The 17,128-nt window shown below is 36.7% G+C and overlaps 1 protein-coding gene across 5 annotated transcripts in view; it reads right to left on the bottom strand.

The window, feature by feature from the left end:
• Positions 1-17,128, bottom strand: part of AMOTL1 (angiomotin like 1) — a 244,964-nt gene that overhangs the window by 96,993 nt on the left and 130,843 nt on the right. For all 5 annotated transcript variants that reach the window (XM_031961026.1, XM_031961030.1, XM_031961028.1 and 2 more), the window contains 2 exons: positions 15,674-15,823; positions 11,440-12,361 (listed from right to left, as the gene is read on the bottom strand). In XM_031961026.1, coding sequence (XP_031816886.1) covers positions 11,440-12,361; positions 15,674-15,823 — 1,072 coding nt within the window. The remainder of the gene's footprint in view (positions 1-11,439; positions 12,362-15,673; positions 15,824-17,128) is intronic.

Below are 17,128 nucleotides of genomic sequence, written 5' to 3'. Positions count from 1 at the left end.
ACTTCTTCCAGATGCTATTCATTTTAAGAAGATTTCTCTTAAAATGAGGTCCCCAGAGGTGAGCCCAAAATTCCAATTGTTTTCTGATCAGAACCATGTTGGGCAGCACTTTAACCTCCCTAGTTTTGTATACTCTGCCCTATTAGATTTTGGTTACTATAGCATACAACAATACCATACATATTGAAATAACATTATTAGTAATTCCCGCCCCCCCCCCAAGATCTTTGGAGTTGGTGTTCTCAATAATATTTAAGAGTAAAAAAGAGTTCTGAGACCCAAAAGTATGGTATCTGCTGGTTTAGGACCCAATACCAAAGTGCTGAAGAGGCAATATGGCAAAATGGGTAGAGGGGCCAACAGGCCCTAAATTCAGGACACCTTGTACTTGTAAAAAAAAAATTTAAGTTTCCCAGTAGATATTCAAATTTAGATTCTCTGACCACTTTCTCTATCTGGAAAATGAAGTTGTTGAATAACATGGCATCTGTAGTTTCTCCTCCAGAATTCTGCAACTTAAAATGAGATGAGAGGATCAGTAAGCATCAAATGTTAATGCCTGAAATTTCACTCATCTTTTCCCATGTAACAGAGCCAGTATCAATGTACTATTGGCCATGCAAATTTTCACATTACTGACTCAGCACTTTGGTGAATTAAGATCAAATTGCTGTTCTCCAGTATAGGGATGGATAATCTTCCTGTTTGGAGCTGTTATTCATTTAAATCTTTTTAGATGGAATTGTGCAGGTTCCCTGAGAAAGAAACTTAAACCTGACCTTGGCCTCTTGAACTCATTCTGCAAAAACTGATTCTTAGCATAGAGTTTTACTTGATTCAGTAGGCAAATATGCAGCTGGAAACTGGACTGTCTCCTCAAGGCTAATGCTAGTATTTAAATTAAGTGTTGAGACTGTCAATTAGCATTTCTAAAGTATCTACTATGTGCTAACCACTGGACTAAACTCTTAGAATACATAGAAAAAAATCAGTTCCTGTTCTTAAGAATCTCACAGCAACCAATACATGCATGCATATATACATATATGCACATGTACATATTACACAATATACCCACATGTATATAGACATACATATGTGTATATGTGTGTGTGTGTAATATATGGAGAAAACACTACAATTAGGGAGTTGGTTAGGAAAGTCTTGCTGTGAGATATGACACTTGAACTGAACCTTGAAAGAGGCTAGGGATTCCAAGAAGCTGAGATGAGGAGAAAGGACATTCCAGTTATGAGGGACAGTCTATAAAAATATGCCTGAATGGAAGATGGAACACTGTGTATGGGGAATAGGAAGAAGTAGGCTATTGCTCATCCTTCATTCTAAAAGAGGATGAATATCATCACTGGGTGATGATTTGACTTATTTGTGATTGGATTTAAGTGAAGCAGAGATGCACAAAGTCGTCAGCCTCACTCTCTCCTCCAGTCATCGAAATCTAGAGGCAAGACAAAAGGCAAAATGACTGGTGATGGCCTGGGATACAGTGGATGACTTTGGCCTTTTTAAATTAAAGCCTTTCCAAGGCCTCAATTTGTCTAAAACAATTGGCTGGAAAGCAAAATCAAGAGAAGGGAAATTATGTTTAATAAATCTGGAAAATTAGGGTAGGTCTACATCAAATGTTCAAATGTTGAGCCCAAGGAGTCTATATTTTTTTTTTCTGGAAACAATAGAGAGAGGCTCTAAAACCAAAGATGGATATGAATACAAGGATATGAATACAAAGATGGATATGTTACAAAATCATTTTGTAACAAAGAATAAGGAATTGAGTCTAAGAGCTAACCATTTGCACAGACTCCTAGAATGTATCCCCATCCAGCATTTCTACCAGCCTGAAATACTACTGGTCCTTCAGGACCTAGATTAAATATTACCTCCTTCATAAAGCTTTTCATCAATCAATCAAAAACAATTTAATCTCCACCCCCACCAAATTTCACAGCCTTCTGTACCTTTTGGTGGCCATGTCCTATTTTATAATATTGTAATTAGTACATATAGTATATCTTCTCCACCTGTTCTTAACTACTGTTGTAGCAAACCCTGTAGTGGTTTGCTATTTCCTTTTTCAGCTTATTTTACATATGAGAAAACTGAAGCAGAGAGGGTTAAATGACTTGTCCAGAGTCACACAGCAGTAAATAACTGAGGCTGAATTTGGACTCATAAATGCAAGTCTTTCTAAATCCAGAACCAGGATGTTTTCCACTTCACCGATTAGATGTCCCCATTTTCTACCTTATTCTATGGTAACCACTTTGTGGACAGAAATGATGTCTTATTTTAATTTGTATTTCCCCCAGAGTCTAACAAAGCAGTATTTTAAATAGCAAGCATCAAAAAATATTAGCATCAAATTAAACCATTCTCACGAGCATTAATTAAATCATTCTCACCTCACCTACTAACTTTCTGAGTAAAACCTATTTTTAATAGAGATTTTTTTGCACTGAAAGTGCTATTTCATCAGGATTGGAAGTTCCTAGCAAGGGAATTCCTCTTCCTATGAAAATCAGCACTATTCCTGCAACTTAAGAATTAAGAACATTTTTTTAAAAGAGTATTGAAAGATCATAGGGACAGCATTTGCCAGAGGTGTGATTTTATCCAAAACATCATAGGATAATTTTCCTGCTTGGTCTTATTGACGCCATTTTCTTAAAACAGCAAGTCTTCTAACTAGCTAGAGCTTGCAGAATTTAGCTAGCATCAAATTTTAACTCATTTGTGATAAGAGAATTTCTGGTTCAGCTTTATTACCTCTATTGACAAGATGAGCATTTTTCACTAACAGAAAGAGTTCTGGTATTAATGATTAGTATGCAAATTTCAGCTATATGACTAATGTTTATGGTACAATTTATTTATTTATCTGTTGTATATATATTCCCCTCCTGCCATCTGCTCTTTGATGTGTAAATCATTACCTTCCTCTTCTGCTCTCTGTTATAAAGTTGCTGAAACACCTGCTCAGCACCCACTAGTTTTTTGTGTATTGTGGGTCTATGCTAAGAATATAAAGTCAGTTATTAAAACCTCTCTGTGTGTTGATATGATTAGAAACAATGTCTGTCAATGCATCTTTTTTCTCAATTTACTATAGTCTCCATTCTCTAAAGCAAGAGTAGGGAACGTTTGGCTTGCTGGTCCTATAAGATCCACAAAATTATTTACTAACCTCAAGTGCTTTCTAAAGCCAAATATATATGATTTTTTAAAATTAGTCTTGGCATATACTCTTTAATATTCAACTGAAAGCTGACTACAAGAAAGGTAAAAGAGGCACCCACTCCAAAAAAGAAAATTAAGGACACCTTTGCCACCAACTTTTATTTAGGTTGACTCAGTTGTGAATAAGCCCAAAATATTTATTTTGAGTACTTAAGGTTTATCTATCCAAAATAAAAAAATCAACCTAATATCTTTATAAAGAAAACATTGAAATAAGAATCATCATCATCACCTTTTCCACTTAAGAACAAGTAGTCCACCAAAATTCCCTTCTGCTGTCTTTGCAAGACTCAGCAAAATTCCCTTGATACAGGGATTGGAGAAGATAGGTTCAAAGAAATTCAGAAGGCAAGAAGAGAGATAATTTAATTTGGGAAAATCATCTGATCCCTATTTGCCTCAGTTTCCTCATCCATAAAATGGAGATTTAATATGCCTATTTCAATAATATATATATACTTATATATATATTTGTATATAAATGTATTTATATATTTATATTACATATAAATATATTAGTATTTATAGACATAGGGAGCTTCTATTCATGAGATTTTTCTTGACTAGAAGGGATTTTCTTCGGTCATAACTCTCATGTAAATTTTTTTCTTCTACCCTTCACCCATCATCACCATAACTATGGGCAAAAAATTGAGTGTTTTTCCTGTAAGTGACTAATTCTAAAATTCACATTTACTTATTCAAAAATAACTATTAAATGCCAACTATGTGCAATGCAGTGAATAAGCTATGGGGGAGAGTGATATAAAGAAGACTCAATCCTTGCTTTGAAGAAGTTTATTGTAAAAACTTAAGACATCACCATCAGCCTCATAAACACTGAAGGACCTATGATTCTGACATGAGCATATAGTCTCACTGGCGCAGCTCATATTCCCTCTTCATGACCATTCATGCAAGCATTCTTACAGAGTTATTGTGATAAAACAAAAAAACAAAAACTCATCACCCTGTCACCCATCTAATAATGAGCATCTCTGAACTTGGCTGTGCCGGTCTTTGGCAACAGACTCAAAGTCCATTGCCTGTATAGCTTCGTATGACCTGTCAGAACTTGCACTAAAATAGTATGGAGAGCCTTGGGTCATCTCCAAGCTAAAATGAAGTGATGGAGGGTAAATGGTAGCAATGAGTCATAATAAGAACTGACATGTATCAATTGTAGTACTTTATAAAGAGTTTACAAATGGTTCTACATAATTACCTCATTTCATTCTCTCAAATCCCTTATGAATGCAGGTGTTATCCTCATTTTATGGATTTAAAAAAATGAGTCTCAAAAGAGGTAAAGATGACGTGCCCACAGTCACATAGGTAGGAGGAATTTGTCAACTGGATCTCAAACCCAGAACTTATGACTAAATCTAATGTTCTTATTATACAGATATGAGCTATTAATGACTAAGTATAAGAGGAAACAATCCAAAAATTTGATAAAGTTATAATAATAGCTAATAATACTACCTAAAATTTGTATAGCCAGGTTCTATGCTAAGCACTTTAAATAATAATAGCTAATATTCATAAAGTACTTAGGGGCAGCTAAATGTGAAGTCCAGAAGATTCATCTTCCTGAGTTCAGATCTGGCCTCAGTCACACAATAAGTCACTTAATCCTGTTTACCTCAGTTTCCTCATCTGTAAAATGAGCTGGAAGAGTAGTATTTTTGCCAAGAAAACCCCAAATGGGGTCATGGAGAGTTAGACACAACTGAACAACAAGTAATAAAGTGCTTATATATGTGCCAGGGACTGTGTTAAGTGCTTTACAAGTGATTCTCACAACTCCATTTTGCAGCTGAGGAAATTGAGGCAAAAACATTGGATAAAATGGATAAAATGCAAAGCACCTAAAACTCCAATGTCAAGACACACTTCATATTGGACACTTTTCAATGATCCATCGTGTCACTCCCTCTAAAAGTCATCTAGCCCTCTCTGCCATTCATCATCCATGTCCACCTTCCCACTAAAGAGGAGTAGACAGAATACCTGATACTATCTTAGCTTTGTTACTTTCTGGATCCTGGGTTCTTGGGAAAGTCACTTAAATTCTTTGTGCCTCAGTTTCTTCATTTGAGAAATGAGGTGCTTGGACTAGATGGCCTCTCAGATCTTTTCCAGCCCTTGTTCTACAATTATAAGAAATTATCTTGCTAATGCCTTTTAACTAATACATTTTGGTTCCACAGTTTGGGTTAGCAGAGATTTAAAGGAGAGGGATTTAAGGAATATCCTGAGACTTTATCCATGGACTATTGGAAACATTTCCTAGTTAATTTCTAATGCCTTTCCTCTATTAATTAACTGATTATCCTGAATGCATTGTTGTCTGTACATGGATATTTGCATTCTATTATTAGGTTCCTTGAAAGCAAGTTCATTTTTTCCCTTTCTCTGTTTCTCCAGTAGCGGCTAGAATATAGTAGGCACTTAATGAATGCTTATTGACTTTATTTAACTTTCCCTAGAGTTTCTAGCCATCTTCCTTTGCTTTTTATGTTGGCAGGTCTATCCAGATCCACCAAAAATTATGACTGAAACATGATTGGTCAGAATCAAATAATTGAGCCATAGTAGCTAAAGACAATCAATGTAGGCTTCATTAGTAATAGTAACACAAACCCTCCAGCACATTCTCCTTTTTTAATTAGCAAGGATTTCTTTTCTTTCCCTCACCCTTCCCTCCTCCCCAACTGAACAACAAAAGCAAAAGGAAAAAAACTCTTAATAACAAATATGGCATGATCTTTTTAAAAAGACCTCAACTAAACATCTAAGAGAGTTACAACATCTCCATTTTCCAATGGAGTGGATGGGTGGGTGGATTTATTAATCATAATTCCTCAGTAGCCAGAAGCAGAATGCGTAAGTCCTAGCACATTTTATTAAATTAAAGACTACAAGGACTCTCTAGGGAAGAAGCAGTGAGAGTTCAATTATTTGACCCATTTAAAGTAACAAAATGACGCTGGTCAAAACTATTTAAACATTAAGTACATTCATGCAGGAAGCAAAAAGATGGGTGGTATAATCTTACTCACTTTCTGACCCTGGCAGTCTAACATCTAAATAGATGTTATTCAACAGCCTGTAGGGAGTTACTAAACTATTACTATTAATGATAAACTATTCAATGACCAAACTTTGAAGCCTAGAGGATTCACTGGTGGAATTCAAAGGAGTTATCCCTGACTCTACCATCAAAGGCAGCTCCCTAGTCCATCAAACACAGCTGGTTTTGGACCCATCCAACTGAGTTCCTGCTAAGTTAACTGAATCTGAAACAAGGGGTCCTTCTGGATGCTACTTTGTTTATACAGTCGGCAAAGGGTTGCCTGGCTGGAGCCATTCTGGCTGGCCATAGGAAGGCTTACAAAGAAATCTTTGAGCTCTGGAGCCCCTTACCTCAATAGCCTGTCTGTAATATCAAAGGAGTTTGGCTCTGAATTGTCAATCTAGCTGCCAAGCCTGGCAATCAAACTACAAACTAATCCAAACTCCTCACACATTTAATTTAATTTTTTAAGTTGTAATTTTCCCACAAATCACACTTTCCAACAAATTATTTGATAGATTTTGGAATGCTTCTCCCTTCTCTTTATTTTTTCTCCTTAGTTATTCCTTTTTCTATTCCCTTTCCTTTCTTCCCTCTCTTAGTTAACTAAAAAAGTAATGAACTATGACCTAATAATCAAAACTTTTGTCTTTCCGTCTTCTCTACAATGGTCACTATTTTGAACATGGAGAGGCAAGTTTTGGATCTATTATTTCAATGGTATAGGAAATATAGCATGTAAACACCTTATCTACTGATTTGGGTAGGTAAACCTATATGGTAATGCAATCTTGGAGCCAGCTGCCCATGAATCAGCACAGATAGCATGGATAAAATGCAAACACTACAGCAAAGCACAGAAAACTCCAATGTCAAGATAAGCTTCATATTGGACACTTTTCAATGATCCATCATGTCAAAGGAGTTTGGTTCTGAATTTAATTAGCAAGGATTTCTTTTCTCTCCCTCACCCTTCTCTCCTCCCCAATTGAACAACAAAAGAAAAAGAAAAAAATTCTAGTAACAAATATGGCATGATCTTTTTTAAAAGACCTCTGGGGCAGAAAACTTAAAGGGCTTTCTTCCAGTCATACAGTTCAAAGGTGTCATGGCAAGTCTTGATCAGATCTTCTTTAATTCTGGATATCTGTCACCTGTTCAAAACTCAGCCCTCTACCTGTGCACAATAGTACCTCTCATCTCCTCCCCTTAGTGAATTCTAAAAAGCAGAATTGAGTTAGAGGAAACATTTTTCAGTCATCTTCAAAGTGAAAGATTTAATTCAACCACATTATAATCACACTGTTAAGCACCTGAGGCTGAATTGGATTGAACAAATAAGGAAAATGCAAAGCATCACTGACCAACCATGACATTATGCTAAGCTGAGCTGGACAATTTTTTATAATACAACTTAAGTAACTTAATGAAAACCCAAGGACTTGAGAGAAGATCTTAACTTATTAAAGAAAAAAACCATCCAACTGGTTAACCATTGAATTCACTTTCCCTTTTTATTTCAGGGAAGCCATACAATCAAAGGAAAAAAAGACCTCCTTCTTTATACTTTTAGTATTCTCCAACAGAATTTGCTTATTCCCATTTCCAGAAATAATTAGCTCCCTTTTTGTTAGCAGGTAGTTTATCCATGTTGCTTGCTAGTCAACATTATAAAACTCTAACAAATCATTCCATTAGCTTCTTTGATCAAAGCAGATCAAGCACGTGATATGTTAGCCATTAGTATTATATCATTAATAAATTCTCATGGCTGCTGTTCAGTTGTTTTTCTCTCATTTCCAACTCTTCATAACCCGCATTGAAGTTATCTTGGCAGAGATACTGGAGTGGTTTGCAATTTATTTTTCTATCTCATTTCATATATAAGGAAACTGAGGCAAATAGGGTTATGTTACTTTCCCAGGATCATGCAGCTATTAAAGTCTAAGACCAGATTCAAATACAGGAAGATGAATCTTTCTGACTTTAGGTCTAACCCTATCCACTGTGCCAATTAACTACCCCTCATTGATAAACATTATTACCTAGATATAATCATTATATCATTACATAATATATTATAACAAACTAAATGGACAATGAATTAAATAAATAATTATTGTGTGGGTAAATTAATAAACTGAATAAATAATAAATAAATGGAATAAAATACATTTAAGTATTATGATAATATTACTATTGCCATTAATAAACAAATTACATTGTGTAATATATGGGGATCACTTTTTTGTTCCTGGATGTTCAACTAGGAGTAATAATTTACCCCTTTAGAGTATAGTTCAACAGAAAGCTTGAGCAAAGAAAAGATTTAGAGATGAGAGCAGCCTTAGACATTATCCAACCTAAGTTCACGGTTTTACATTGGAAGAAAATGAGCACCAGCTAGTTCCTTTTCTAAGGCCACAGAGGCAGCATAATCATATTTGAATCCAGAATGTGAGACTCCAAATCCAATGCTCTTGCTGTCTCTCAAAATCCTAACATTTTGTGAAGCAAAAAGATCTGTGCTCATCTAAAGACAGAGAATCTGTATACAGTGTTATCCCTCACAACAGTTCTGATATAGCTACTTTTAAGTTTTTTAAGCTTATTTTACAGATAAGAATGAAGTTGTAGGAGCTGGTCTTAACCACAGGTGTTCTGACTCCAAGAACAGTATTCTTAAAATACAGTATCAATATAGAAGCCCCACAGGAACTAAAGTAGGATAAAATCCTAATGCTAGAGACAGCTAGATGGCACAGTGGACAGAATACTAAGCCCGGAATCAGGAAGGCCTGAGTTAAAATCCAGCTTCTGATACTTATTAGCTAAGTGACTCTGGGCAAGTCACTAAACCCAGTTTGCCTTGGATTCCCCAATTGTAAAATGGAAATAATAATAGTGCCTGCTTTCTGGGTTGTTGTGAGGATCAAATGAGATAATGATTATAAAGTTCTTAATATAGTGACTGGCACATAGTAAGATATACACATATATATGAATATATTTATGCATGTTACATATGTAAATATATAGATATAATTATGTGTATATACACATATATGTATGTACACACATATACACATGTTATTATTATTTATTACTAAAATCATTCTTTTAGTGCCTCAATTTTGCTCTCTAAAAGCTCAGTTTGAAACAAAAAATAATAATAGTCAACATTTACATAAAACTTTACAACTGTCCTGTGATCTAAGTATGATAGATATGATCACACCCATTTTCAGATGGAAAAACCTGAAAATCATAGTGGTTATGTTACTTGCACTCAGTAATGTAGCTAGCAAGTGTTAAGGGGCAGGAGGAAGTTCTAGAAGACCTGAATTCAAATTTACACTATCCAATAAGCCCTACTCTTATCAATCTAACATCAAATTTGTCAAGATTTATGGCAAGTTTCTATTTGCACATAGATCTTTCTCAATGCTATTTAACAAAGCAGGCCAAAACAACACTTTTGCCCTTATCTTCATACCACACACAACATGCAAGCAAACACACACACATATATACTTATGAATTTATAATTGTATCCTCCTCAAATATCTTATATCTAAGCATAAATGTATTTCATTTCAAAAGATTCCCCAAATGATCTTTTAGTCCTCTCTGAAAAGTCCATTAACATAAGGCTTAGGTAGCATTCTAACTTATTGGTCAGTCTGAGGCAATTTGGTTTATGACAATATTAATTTCATATAACTGATCTCCTGTTATCCCAACAAAATGAATAGTACAATCTCTATCTCAAGTAATGAGAAGCATAATCTCTATTTCTTCAAGTCTCAGGAGGCTTCCTAAAGGAAAATCTGGGCTAAGGGGGCTGGGATACTCAAGAAATTTGGGAAGTGATCCAGAATCCTTACACACTAGGATATGAGGCCCAAAAAGGCCCTGTGAGGAAATGAGGTAAGAGTCAAAACAAGAAGTAAAGGAGCTTTGACTCTGCCATTAGCTGTATGACCTTGGATCAATCAAGACTCCTAGTCTTTTCTAAATGTATCAAATAACAGAGATATATTAAATTATTTGTATGCTCTTTAACAGCCAACCAATCAACAAGTACTGATTAGCCATGCTAAGTCCTGGGGATGCAAAGACAAAAATAAAACAGCGCCTGCCCTCAAGAAACTTATGTTCTAGTAGGGAAGCTATCCCTATCCTTTCCTTTAAAATTAACAAAAGAAGAGTGGACCTACACTGATTGTGGAGCCCATGTTCTTGGGTCTTGCTCACAGGGAACATCATTAGTTTAGCCTTGAAGGAATATTGAAGGGTTCTTACCTCTAAAATTTACTTATAAATCATTAACAGAAAAAGAGTAGACCTACATTGATTCTGAAGTCAGAGGTTATCTTACCTCTAAAATTTACTTATAATCCTATATGATAAGTCCTTTAAAGATCTTACTACAAGTAAGACCTGGAAATCAGTTTCTACATTGGTAAAAAGAAGTTGTATTAAACGGTCTAAAATGTACTTATAATCCTATAAGACCTTTAAAGGTCTTACTACAAGCAAAACCTGGGACTCAATTTCCACATCAGTAATAAAGAAGTTGTACTAAATGGTCCTTGAGGTCCCTTCCTCATTTTTAATGACCCTATAAGCCCAGGATACCTTTACCCACCTTACTAATGCACTCTGGTCTACCCAGATCTGGTCAATTTCCACTGTAGAAGGAAAGTCTCACCTTGCCAGACAATCATTCAGAGTTCCCAGAGGCAGCAGAACACTGCTCCTTCCTCTTTAACCTCTTAATAATAAAAAACAGAGATTACTACCATACCCACTGAACAAATCACATGCTTTGATTGGCTATTAAAGAGCATACAAATGACTTAATATGTCTATCTATGAGATAGCTACAAAGGAAAGTGTTGGGTTTGAATTATAGCCCTGTTATCTAACATCAAGTCACCTACTATCTCCAGTATCTGTCTCCAGACCCTAAGTTCCTTATCTGGTTTTATTTTTTTTAATAGCCAAGTTGACCTCAATGATCTCTAAAAGTCAAAAAATATTTACTGAAAATAATGGAAATGTGAATCAACATTAGTAGCCCAATAGCCCGTAATCACCTTGTTACTCCATACTCGGGGGGTGGCTGATACCTCACAACAGCGACCTCTGTTCTTGCTGGCTGAGGAGGCGGGTAGGGTTTCACCATCTCGTGGATCATCCCAGGGTGCTGGTCATTGTAAAAGAGCCCATGTTCCTGGGTTTTGCTGACGGGGGACATCATCGGCTTGGCCTTGAAGGGATACTCAGGTGGAGGGCCTCTCGGGTCCATCACTTTGCCTGCAGGCTGGGTGGGGGGCGGTCCCCCACCGGCCTTAAACCCTTTACCGTTCCCCGAGCTAGGGAGGTGTTGCTTGGCCCCGTTCCTCTCCAGTGACAGCTGCATGATCCTCTCGCTGAGGGAGCGGACGTGGCCCTGTTTGAGTTCCTTGAGAGCATCGTCCTTATGAGCCTGGCCACTGTTGGCCCGATTCACTGTGGGCCTCCCTTCAGTCCGGGACTTCTGACTCGTTGTACTGGGCATGTAGTAACCGTGAGCGACAGCCCCCTGCTGCTGTTGCTGCTGCTGCCCTCTGAAGAACTGGGACTGAGCCTTCGCCTCCTCGTAAGTGGGCAGCTCCTCGTTGTTCTGCTGAGGCTGAGCGGACCGGACCTGTTTCTCCATAACCGTGTTGTCCACCTGATGTTCTTGCCCCTGAGGTTCCTGCCGTGCTGACTGGTGGACCATTTGTGGGTCTTCTTGAGCAAGGTTTTCCGTGGAAGAAAGGGTGCTTGTCGTACTGTTGGACGGTCCTGCACTCCCGGTGGCCTGGTGCTGAATGGCCAGCAGATTCATGTTCTCGGTCGGGGTGCCATACCTGAGTTGTTCCTGGATCAACCTCTGTAATACTGTGCCAGCTGCCCCATCCTCTGAACCTCTCATTTCCACCTCTGAGATCCTCAGGAAAGTTGGGGAGTAGAAGTTACAAAAAGGGTCTTCAACTGGCAAAAAAGAAAATGAGACAGAAAAAAAAAGTCAGGCTTTTATAGAAAAGGATACTTTTTGCCTAGGAAGTAACATACCATCAAGGACTCTCAGTTATCTGGAATATCACTGAAAACCTTGTAGTAGTCCCCCTCCTACCAAGGCTATTGAGTAATGATAAAAACTGTTACAAACTCATGTGCATTGCTACATAGCAGAGTTGGTAAATTACGTGCACACTTGTAAAATGAAAATTATTGACTTGGTAAGCTAGGTCCTTGGGTTTCAGTGGATAACCTTCAATTCTGTTCCCATTTTCAGTGGATAAGAGGTTAAGGATACCATCTGAAAACATCCAATAATAGTATAATCAAATCAAGTCAAATTAAATTAACAGCACCTATTGTGTTCCAGACACTGTGGTAAAGATTAGAGATATAAATAAAGGAGGAAAAAAAGATCTCTAAACATGCAAATAATTATGTCCAAATAAGATATATACAGATAAATTGGAGGTAATCTCAGAGGAAAGGCACCCGCATTAAGAGGAACCAGGAAAGATTTCCTACAGAAGACAATTTGCAAGAAATCAGTAAACTCAGGGAATGGAGACAAGAAAGGAGAGGTTTCTGGACATTAAGGATAGCCCTTGAAAATGCTCAATCAAAAGAACTTGCCTGTGAGAGAAAGAGTTAAGGAAGCCATGTCAGTGCAGAGCCAGGTTTTTAATCTGGAATTTCAGAACTTTTTAAAATATAATTTTGATACCTCTATTTCAATAGAACTGAAATCATCCATATTTTGCTTTATGCATTTAAAAACATTCTGAGAAGGACTCAATAAGCTTTGTCAGATCTCCAAGGTAGTTCATGACATTAAAAATGAGTAAGAATCCTTGGCATAGAGAAATAGAGACTATAAAGTAAGGGAAAGACAAAAGAAATACTGGGGGGAGGGAGAATGTATGGCCATTCATGATAGGGAAATGCAATAATCCAGACAACTTTATTCCTTAGCAGCATTAGATTACTGATAAAATATAATATATTTAATAAAGATTATTTCTGAATTTCAACTTTCAATTATTCACTCTGCATGTAGAAATGCAAGAATTACAGACTGTTAGACACTGAAGGGAGGATAACTGACCAGCCCCAATTCTTTGGGTTGGCAAATACAGCAACCTAAGATCATGCTTATTGTTATACAGTTATAAATTCTCTATGCACAGAAAATCTACACAAAACAGTCTGTTCTGTAACTAATAGATGTGATCCTATTGTCAGGTAAGTTGCTGAGAGTATCACAGTGACAGCCTCAACAGTGTGACAATGATAATAAGAAACAATGATAACAGTTACAACGATAATAAGAATAACACTACTAACTGCTAATAAAGGTGTGTTCAAGAAAATAATCAGCAATTTCCTAATCTTTTCACAGAAATTAAAACATATTCTGCAGGGGAAAACTACAGAATTAATAAACATTTATGGAGTAACTTAGTGGGTCCAAAGTATTTCACTAGGAACTTTAGGAGAAAAGAGAGGTGGCTCTTCTCGAGAAATTTAAAATACATATAAGACTGGAGAGAAAAATCATTAATGAGTAGTTATTAAACACCAGACATGTATCTGGTATTAGAGATACAAAGATAGAAATTACACAATTACCTGCCTTCAAGAAGCTTATATTCTGTAAAACAGAGATTCTTATTCTGGAATCTATTCTTAAAATTTATAATGCAATTTCAATATTAATGGATTCCCTTGTATACCTGTAAATTTTCTTTTTTTTTTTTTTTTTTTAATAAGAAGGGGTCCATTGGTTTCACCAGACTGTCAAAAGCCAAGACATGAAAAAGATTAAGAACTCTGACCTATCTTTTCAACAATGAAGTGATTCAGGTTAATTCTAATAGGCTTGTGATAGAAAGAGTCATCTGCATCCAGAAAGAGGACTATGGGGACTGAAAGTAGATCACAACATAGTATTTTTACTTTTTTGCTGTTGTATGCTTGCTTTTTTTTTCTTATTTTTTTCCTTTTCAATCTTATTTTTCTTGTGCACATGATAAATGTGAAAATATATTTAGAAGAATTGTACGTGTTTAACCTATATTGGATTACTTGTGATTAAGGGAGAAGGTGGGAGACAGGAGAGGGAGAAAAAAATTGGAATGCAAGTTTTTGCAAGGGTGAATGTTGAAAACTATCTTTACATGTGTTTTGAAAATAAAAGGCTATTATTAAAAAAAAATCTTGGTCTAGGGAAAGAGAATGGAAACATATAAGTATATACAAAAAAGTAACAAAATACAGCACAATTTGGTGAGGGCAGTACACTAGCAGCTGGGAATGGGGTAAAAATTAGAAACCTTAAAAAGCAATACAAAAATTAAAGAACGAGAGAAGAGAACAATAAAACAGGTATCATAAGATCATTTGTGGGAATGCTTCATCAGGAGACAACTAAAGGGTATGATTTGTTCAGATTTGTAGTAAAGGAATCATTGATGTAAATTTAGAAAGGGGAATTATTTCACAGATAAGGAAACTGAGACCCAAGGGAGAAGTGACTTGCCCAAGATCACATGAAGAGTAATTTAGTAAATCTGAGATTCAAACCCAACTCTTTTGACTATATCCAGAGCTCCTTCCAAGGAACTTTCCATAAATGGCTCTGCAAAAAAAAGAAGCCAATGGAATTCTCTAAATCTGATAAAATGGAGATTTCTGAATACTTAAGGCATATAGTAGGCACTTAATAAGTGCATACTGATTACTGATTTAGGTCAAGGCAAAAGACCTACTTCCCTGAGTTAAACATGTATTAAAATTATAGGAATAGCAGACACTGGGATAGACAATGTTTAGAACAAATGAGGCTGTTTTCTTACCAAACTAAAGTTCTAAAATTGAAATATTTAGGAAACTTCTATTAAAAATCAATCAATCAATTAGCTTACTGGTAACTGGAAGAAAAGCAAAGGAGAAATGGGAGGATTAAGGTAAAGGGAAGAAAAGGAGAGAAAAGGGGGATGAAAGGACAAGAAACTTGAAGAAGTAGGATGATTAAAATTTCTACTTTCCTAAACTGAAAACAAGAAATTAGAGTAAAGTAGACCTGCTGATCAATGTACATGAGCCAAAATGAGGCATTTATTTAAAGGAAAGGGAAACAAGGATCTGATATGTTAGTTCCTAAATCTATAAATGGGGAGAAAGGAAAACGAGAGTACACCTGAAGAAATCAACTCATGTAGAAAGTCAAAAATAGGGAAGAGACCAAGCCTAAGCTTTTCTAACACCCAAGGAAAAGGGCCTTACCAGCTTTTTCTCTGGTGCTACTGCCTGCCTCGGCTGTCAATGGAGAAGCTTCCTGCCTCCCTGAAAAGAACTGAAGGTCTGGGAAAAGATAGCTTGTGTCTTCTAGTAGCTGGGTCGGGCTACTTGGACTGCAACACACAGGCAGGGGACCTGGAAACAAGAAAAATGAGACGTTAAAGCCAATAAATTCCGCCATCCTTCCTGTCATGACTCACAATAGCAGCCTTTGAATCATTCCTCCAAAACATTTTGAGTTGTAGTAGGAACTTGTTTGACTCTGTTATTTTTTGATTCATAAAATTCCAGAGTTACTATGCAAAATCATCACAAGGTCAGCCACCCACTAAAATGGCCCACAGGAGCCCAAATTACAATACCCAAACCACAGGAAGCTGAGGCAGAGGCTTTCCTACCATGCAGCTAAAAGAGCAAAATAAAAATCAAATCCTCTCCTGAATGACCAATCAAATTCCAGAGGACAGAATGGGGCATTGGAGGGAAGGGGAAGCGAAGTTGGAGATAGGGAGGGTTATTGGAGAGATTTGGAGGAGGAGGAAAGAGAGAACGTTTTTAAGGGAAATAGTAGCTGCCTCTCAGAACAAGGAAAAGAAACAAAAAGAAGCCATAGTTTCAATGGACCATGTGCTAGCATGAGAACATCTCAGCCCGGGATAGAGTCAGGCACTCAGCCTTGCATTCAAACTGCACAAAAGTCTTTGGAGTTTCATGTTGCTGTGTGTAGCCAGGGTCGTGGATCTCTGCCAAACCCTGGCCTTTCAGCTCTGGTTTATCTGCTTCACACACAAACTGGGGTGCATTTCCTGTTCCAATTAAACGTGACATTTTCCTCAAGCCTACAGTCACTGGACATGAAACACAACTACAAAAACACTGATAAAGCCCATGCAGAGTTCATAGGAGCACTCCGCAGGACAGGGTGGGCTCCATTCTCAGGCTTGGGATCCTTTCTCTGGCAGAGTTTATAGTCCAGCCCCCTCAATCTCCCCAACAAGACAACATGATCTACTCTGGGGAAACAATCTCACAGCATATCTCACAATGAAAATTCTTGCCAAAAAGAAAATTCCACTAGTAAGAAAATTATTTTTCTCATTAGCACAAGAATAATATTAAGTGATAGCTAATAAATGTAAGCTTCTTGAGGACAGACACTGTTTTGCTTCTGTGTAGATCTAGCACATAGTGTAATGCCTGGTATAGGTCGGCCACATAATAAATGTTTTTTCATAAACTGAAAAAAAACTGTTAACAAGTCTATGATTTTTTTATCTCTCCTAGTAAAAGTAATTGACAGTTGTAAAATACTTTCAATTTCTCCAACCTCTTGGTTGGAGTACATGAAATCATTTGATCTACGCAATTACGTGAAATAGGTATTTTGAGGATTAATCCATAGATGAGAAAGCCAAAGTCCTGAGAAATTAGATGACTTTT

The sequence above is a fragment of the Sarcophilus harrisii genome, chromosome 3 (genome assembly GCF_902635505.1).
Source record: "Sarcophilus harrisii chromosome 3, mSarHar1.11, whole genome shotgun sequence".
In the NCBI taxonomy this organism is placed as follows: domain Eukaryota; kingdom Metazoa; phylum Chordata; class Mammalia; order Dasyuromorphia; family Dasyuridae; genus Sarcophilus; species Sarcophilus harrisii.
The sequence above is the reverse complement of the archived record's forward strand: the minus strand, read 5'-3'. Positions and strand labels throughout refer to the sequence as shown.